Source organism: Vanessa atalanta, chromosome Z (assembly GCF_905147765.1).
Source record: "Vanessa atalanta chromosome Z, ilVanAtal1.2, whole genome shotgun sequence".
NCBI classification, from domain to species: domain Eukaryota; kingdom Metazoa; phylum Arthropoda; class Insecta; order Lepidoptera; family Nymphalidae; genus Vanessa; species Vanessa atalanta.
Genome location: NC_061902.1, coordinates 1,825,743 through 1,833,904, shown reverse-complemented (window position 1 = coordinate 1,833,904; position 8,162 = coordinate 1,825,743). Strand labels below are relative to the sequence as shown.

Genomic DNA, 8,162 nt, shown 5'->3' with positions numbered 1-8,162 from the left:
TAACTGGCAAAATACTATTGCAAATACTTTCAACAACAGATTAAACACAACATCATTGTTAAATATAATTGTGAAACTGGGTATATGCTTTTTTAATTCTAATGAAAAACCTTTTCCTTTATATCATCATACACTTAAGGTATATTACTCTGTTTTTTTTTTTTTAAATATGACTTCTTAAATTACACGGTTAATATTGATAATCGATTTGGAATATAATTCTAACATGAAGCTTTTAAATATAGAGATTTATAAAAGTGATTAATGTAAGTTGTCTATATCATGTGTAAATTAAAAGTAAATGTGTTATTTGTTTTGAAATAAATTACATTATCTGTGTGTGTATTTTGAAAATATTTTTGAAATGAAATCCATAATTTATGTATCAAAATTTGTTATTGTGTGAATGGTTAAAAATGTTATAATTTGAAAATATCGTCTTAAATATTTATTGATCAACGCTAAATCAATTTTGGAATAACTGTTTTAAAGGTATAATTAATGTACTATTTTACTGTATTAATGTTTGCATTATAGATAAAATATATCTTGTTATACACTGTAGATAGTATAAATAACTCTTTAATCTAGAATATGTTGATAGAGAGATAATATTGAATAAACTACATAATGTGAGTAACATATTATCGGTGTCCGTAATCCGCGCTGGTGAAATTTTAATTATTTGCCGTGTCGCGTATCTTTAAAGCAATCGTCGCACCAATTCCTTACAGATAGGAATCCTTCGTCTGGTCTGCGGGCGGTACACCGGCCGTGGACATCTTACGCCTCTCGTTGCGAGCGCGTGTCACTGGCCGGTAGTACTGCTCGCTTCGACGCCGTCAGCGTTCCGGCACAGGCGTCTCCGACTCCAGCTCCATCCAGAGAGAGCTGATGACGCGGGCGTCTGGAAGTATAATATATTTAAGAATCCCTTAACTAAATAATTGAAATAGTTGGTAAGAAGGCTCAGACTTGCGCAAGCCCGTCTGAGTAGGTACCATTCACTCTGCACGTTCATAGCTCTACTTTGTATTATTGTGATCTGGATGGCAGGGTGAGTGAGTCAGTGTAATTATAATAAAAAGCACATAACATCTTAGTTGTTATGGAGTGCTTATATAATGGTAATATAAAAAATTGTTAATATTTCTAATAGCTCCACTGTCTCTGAGCGACGGCAACTACTTATAACCAGTGGCCTAATTGCACATCCATCTATCTATTAAAATTAAAAAATATATATTGTTAATTATCATGAAGTAATTAGTAAGATTTTGTAATATTAAAGTTATTATTGCTAAATAACAGTTTGTTAATTTATTTATTTACGTAACAATTGTCACTTAAATTGACGTCCAACAGAGCGATTCTGTTAAAATTCACTTTGTATCTCACTCGTGACATCTCACAACCGACTTTCAGTGATATGCCATTTAGATATTATAGTCAATGTCGCATATCACATTCTGACATTTCACAATCGTGTTCGGTGGTGAGATTCGAATTTCGTGTTATTAAATAGCCTAAAGTTATTACGAAGTATAGTACATAGATTCATCAGTTCGATCTTAAACGTTGGGTTGAGTTGACTTTTGACATTATCTAAAGGTCACACAACCCAACGCTTGGGATCATGATTGCTGTAATCCTTCCATATTGTAAACGTTCCACAACATACAAAATATTAATATATAATAAAATTTCCTAACCGGTCGAAATCACTGTTGGCTAACAAATTACGTTTGGAACAAAAATACTAAATCATAATCGATTCATCGTATTTATTTGGCCACCTGGCCGTAAAGTGGTCATCACTGACCTTAGACATTCCTGAACAAATCTTAACCATTCTTCACCCCGCAATTGCGCCACCAAAATTGGGAACTAAGTTGTTATGAACCTTCAACGTTTTCTGGATGTATTATACTTTAAGATTAGATCCTGTTAAGCCTATGTCTCAAGGCACGACTACAAAACTACTTTTGTTGCCATGGACATAAGATTTTCCATCACCATACCTATTTTACACTGGCACACTCAACAAACACAATACAACTTATTGATATTGGTAGCTTAAGCGATAAATCCTACCACTGTTTTAAAAATGCCGAAATATCTCATTAGTCTTATAAAATAAAACCACAATTGATTATTATACAATCAAGTAAATTCTATATATAAAATGCTCAATCGAAGGTCTGACGTTTAAGTGCAAACTCTTAACACTCCAACTGTAACACAATCATGGGAACGAAAGTGATTATTTTATTTCGTTATCACACATTTCGACCGCTCTATTGTGACTTATTCTGTAACTTATTTAACACACTTTATATTACGTTATAAGAGCTGGTACTTCGACTGACGAGTGAGGTCAAGGCTACAAAACCTTTCTTTTAAATAGTACTAGCATGGCTTATTTTTCATGTTATTTTTCTACAGAAAACTAGTTAGTAAAGTTCGTTATGAAAATTACTAGTATGCATTTTATCCTTTATAACCACGACCATAAATTATTGTCAACGAAAATAGTCCAAGGAATCACGATCGAGCCTTGGAATTCCACATTGATATACGGGTACTGGAAATTTATTGGGACAAATTTAGTAAAAAAAATTTGTATGGTGTTATTGTTTAGGTCCAAATCAAATACATTTATATGTATGTATAATGATATATGAGATATAAACATATCTAACATTGTACAGTGTTTCTTCTATTTCTTAGACTATTGCGGAAGTATTTCAACTGACTTCTCTACAGGAAATTTGGTAAAACTTGTTAAAACGGGGAAATAACTTGTAAAGATTATTTTTTTAAACTAATTTCTTTTTATTGATTTGGACGATGGTATCTTTATAACACGGTAAAAATAAAACGTAATTAAGAATAAAACTGCGTTGTCGTAGAAAAAATATATATTTCAGAAAGGTAGGAAAACGATGAAGGGGTCCCTAGAGTCCCGACATCCCTGCTAAGGTCTAATCTTGTAGTGGTTTTGAGCGTATTCCACAACGCCGCTCTTTTACAACGCTATAGAAATAAAAGTAAAACGTAATTAATTTCGTACGATATTATTAGATGGAAACCAAAATGGCTAAATATAATCCTCAGGGAATGTAGTCTTATATTATACGAAGTTGTATTGTGAGTATTTCGATTGTTAAGTCACGTCACTTCTGGATTTTACACATAGGTCGTCTTAAGTAATGTACAAAGTTATTTGGACCAATCTCTTGAGTAATTTATACACATTCGCCCGAATATTCAGAGGTATACGTCTTAATGTAAGTTGATTTAATCTTGGCATAGTTTTCGGTGATGAGTCGATCCCTTTTCTGGCCTCCTAAAACCTTTTGAGAGTTTGATGTTGATTTACGATAAAGTCGGATTAAATGATTTTGGTATTATTAAAATTGTTTGACTTGAAGTGGACATGCCTATTGTACTAATAAAATTTGTTTATATTTATGATTTTGTTAGCCAAGGCTTTGGTGAAAGAAGTGGAGGTCAGTAACCTAGTTCTGATGCACCCTTAGTATGTGTAGATATTTATACGCATATATTTGTCATCCATTCTGCTCACTCCTGGAACTTCTCTGACTTGGGTTTTAGCTGGTAAATATCTCATATTTCAATTCAAATGTAAATGGGTTTTGATAGTTTACCCTACGTAGTAAAAAATGGGTGAAAAAAAATCTATGAAGAAATCGGGCTTTGTCAAAATGCTATCACGTAATCCGCAAACCATTTTTGGACTAGCAATATCGATTACGATTCACATGTTCTAACCACTGCGCTATCTTTAATTTTTTTTTTCATAAACAATATAAGCACTGTACAAAAGTTAATTCATGATAGCAATATGAAAGTGATCCAAAACTTGACGTCGCGCCGGCTCAATAAATGAGACGTCAAAATAAATGAGGGCGCGACAAAGAATTGTTACACATGAGGGAATTGGTCGGAAATCATTATGTGTTTGTTAACTAGACGAGGCCTTTTGTATCAGCTAATTGTATCGAGACATGTATCTAAATGAAAGTAAAAAGTTCTTTAAGTTCTTAATTACTTTTTCGACGATAAAACAGCGTGGAAATGAAGCGGCCTTCAAGCTATTTTTAATTTAAATACAAATCGATACTTTCTAAACAACAACTGTTGAAATGAACCCGGGGAAGACTTTTGCCAATTAATAAATAGTTGTAATACAAATGATAAGTTATACCTATAGCTAATAAGTTCTAATAAAATTTTATTCAATAACATCTCAGTGGGGTTTGGTCGTGTTGAGGTCCATCTGTTCTCTACACATGGATCAGCTCGTTCAATTTTCTAATTATTACTTGATAAGTTATCAAATTAAATAAAATACATATTGTACATCTTTAAATTTATTTATTAGAATAACTAAATCCAATAAATAAATATATATTTTTATTAATTAATTTAAACCGATATGTATTCTGGGAAAGGTTTCTTTTATATTTAAATTATAAGTTTATTTAATGAATGCCGTCCATTTCATTTAGTTCTTATTTTAAATTGCAATTCATTATATTAAAGTATTTTGGAATAATTGTTTACATCGTACCGTACAGCTATTCTGCAAGAACATACTCGAAATTCACCGCAGACACGACTGTGAAACATCAGACCGTGATTTGCTACATCGCCTATAGTAATTAAACTATTTAATGTATACACACATCACTGAATTCGGTTTTCAACATTTTACGAATGAAATACGAAGTGAGGTGTTACAGAATAGCATTGCTGATTTTAGTTTAACCTTCGATGTTTGAAAATAACTGTTATAGTTATGATAATGTTATTAGATATGCGTTAGTCATCTCTGGTTTGGCGGGGAGCCATATGGCAAACGACGTGGTAGGGGTTTAATAAAGCAGGCTATTTGTTTTTACCATTCTAATCATTTATCATGAAAATCAATCGAGTTAATTTCTTCATATCTATGTTCGGTTGACATTCCGACGTCTCGGATTTAAAGAAAAGTATCGATCCGTAAAAAGTGAGTTTGTTAAAAAAAAAAGGAATTGTCTTGGACACGTTTTCGATACCGGATATTTTATGTCGATCGAAAGTATTCCTTGAATCTATGTATACATTGAAATGATTCCTATTCATATATTCTATTATCTTAACATCATAAGGAATGTCTGCATAATGTGTTCATATAAGTGGGACATACCTAACTGAAGAGGATTATAGTAAGGGTTAATTACCTTTAACCTTGCCAACAATTATTGGGACACGGAATGTCGACTCAACTATCATTATTGTTACTAATGGCAATTACTTAATAGACTCTCGTTTGATTCACAAGCTGGTAAGGATTGTCAACTTTACACTACCATCCATCGATGTGTTTGGAATGAATGATAAATGCTGACTGTGTTCAGGCTTTAAGAGTAGAAACAAATTATCCCTTAGATGGTGGATAGCCTCAAATTTGTAAGAAATGCACTACACTTTTTACCATTTTAATATCGTAGTTAGATTATTTAGAATACCAGAAAACATAGGAAGCAGTTTTGCTTGAGACGGTAAGTATAGTAAAGATCTTAAATACGCCGGCATATCAGCAACGATGTTACCTTTTGCGTAACTTAAGCGAAACAAATTAACATAGAAACGATTCTATATTTTTATTCTGATTAAACCACGGGAGGCCACGCACGAATGACTGCTGGTCAAAAATATTCACCGATATAACCTCAATTAACAGAAGGTAAGCTGGGCTTCACGCTGAGCATAAATAATTTAATTCGCAGGTCAATATGTCACCTGTAACACACCACAAACGTTGGACGGATAAAGCAAACCAATAGTTGGTTTGTGATACCCATATTATCTAATGGAACTCTTAAAGTTCATTTTGTACCCGGATAAACGATACCTTACTAAATGTTCAAAGTAAACCTCCCTTACAAATGGCACATGCTACTGAATTGAAGTTCATCAATGATGCACTATGATTTAAAGGTACCTCTGGAAATATATGTAGAGAAAATAAATTCCTTCACTCATTCATCTTATCCTGCCTTTATTCAATAACATCGTGTCTCTGATTCCATTATAATATAACAAATTTTAAGACGATAAACTTAAGTAAGCGTTATTCTATCCGAAAAAGAAAAGCTACATGATAAATGATACTGGAAATATCCATTAATTGGCCGCTCAAATTTATTAAAAAAATACCCTTAAATTGTTAACAAAACGATTTATTCATGTAACTATGAGTGACAGTAAATTGTAAAAATTTTGAATGTAGAATTGAACTGTTTCAGTGAAAACGCACGGCAATATTATATTCATGTCAAATATAAAAACAAAATTTAAGAAAAACTAAATTAAACTATTTAAGTTTAAAAATTATCGTTTTTTTTTTGTAGATATGACCATTCATTAGGTACCATGCGTAATAAACGGTAAAGGTAATATTGAAATTCTATTTGAACGTCTAGAATTTTCGTTTATGATTGAATTAATCAATTCAATCAGATGAACTTCTCAAAATCAATTATCAATATAATAAACACGTGAAATTTCGAACGTCCGACGTGCTTAAGAATACAAACATCGTTTATTTAGTAACAATGCGTATATCAGTGATTTTAATTATATATGTAAGCCTCAATAACATATATTTAAATGTGAATAATTCTTGCAAAGCTCAATATCTTAAATAAGTTTAAAGAAATGAATATTTTAAATAGCCACTGCACGAATCACGACCGAATGGAATGGTGGCAAGAATGCTAGCAGCATTGTATTGCCATTTAGATTATCTGGTTGAAAAATGCACTATCCTTTTAACAGTGTAGATAATAAGACATGGTGTTATTTCAAACATGTAATATTGACCTTATATGTAAATACGTAAATAGATAAAACTTCGAATAAATTTGTAGGGAATTTTTCAAACGGTTTACACAATTCCGAGCGAATTGCCACATTTAATCTCGTCGTACGATATAACGTGCACGTTCCAAGTTATGTGTGGAGTCGTAATAAGTGATAATGGCCTACTCCTTTTTAAGAATGTCATTATAAACGTCTTTCAAGTCAAACTTTTTGGGCAGTATGACATTTACTAGGTAAAAATTGCGTGTGAAGTTTTTATAACGTTTTAAGAGATCATCTACTAGAAATCACTGACTAGTTGGGCAGTGATTTTTTAATTTTTGAAATGAATTAATAGTAAAAAAAGATAGAAAGATTAGATTTGCCCAACCTTATCTAAGATACTAAGTGAGCAAACGAGAGAGTTGTTAAGTGACGTTTAAGTTGCTTGGTTTCGCAATCACGACCCTAGCTTTACAGATCATTACTCGTCACGGCCGTTTTCGCTTTTCTTTATCGTATCGTTCTATTCTTAAATCTTGCAAATCCATCGATTTATTTGATTTAATTTATTCATGTGTAACAATGTACAGAAATAAATCATTCTTGATTTGACGTTAATTTTCTAAATAATTGAAAATTCATAGGCATGTTATTTATAAGTATATAATTTTTCATTCTGTAACATTTATATTTTACTCAAAAATAATGCTAATGTACCGATTTAAAAAGTTTACGATCTATAAATTTTATCCCCATTCAAAATGCGATAGACCCTTAGAAAATGAATTATGTACAATTCTTAGTAGTCACACCTACGTTCATCTACTTTCTATAAGGAATACCTCTACAATACAAAGTTTTATCCCGTAGAACCAAGGATTAAGTGCAGCCAGTAATTTAAGTAAATGTCATATGTACCATAAGTATTATTAGTAGATGAACAAAAATATTACCGAATGAGTTTCTTTCGCTGTATCTTCTCAGGTCAGGGTATTTTCTTTCCTGAACCGGTGGTAGTGTTTAATTTGAGAATAAATAAGTAAGAGTAATGCTTCTATATTGAATAAAGGAATTTCAGTTAGAGATGATTTTTAGTGCATAAATTGACTAAAACTTTACCTGGTTTTCAGTATCATTTTAGAGTTTTTTTGTTTTTATAAAATAAGTGTACGGACAGGCAAATAATGGTAAGTGGTCACCACCCATTGACATTATTAGTACCGTAAGATTTTTTTATCATTGGCGAATGCCAGTAACCTTGGGAGATAAGATGTTATACCTATTAT

At 31.9% G+C, this 8,162-nt stretch overlaps 1 protein-coding gene across 2 annotated transcripts in view; it reads right to left on the bottom strand.

The window, feature by feature from the left end:
* Positions 1 to 398: 398 nt before the first annotated feature.
* Positions 399 to 8,162, bottom strand: part of LOC125076181 — a 189,608-nt gene continuing 181,844 nt past the window's right edge. For both annotated transcript variants that reach the window (XM_047688191.1, XM_047688192.1), the window contains one exon: positions 399 to 907. In XM_047688191.1, the coding sequence (XP_047544147.1) occupies positions 843 to 907 (65 nt within the window). In that variant the 3' untranslated portion in view covers positions 399 to 842. The remainder of the gene's footprint in view (positions 908 to 8,162) is intronic.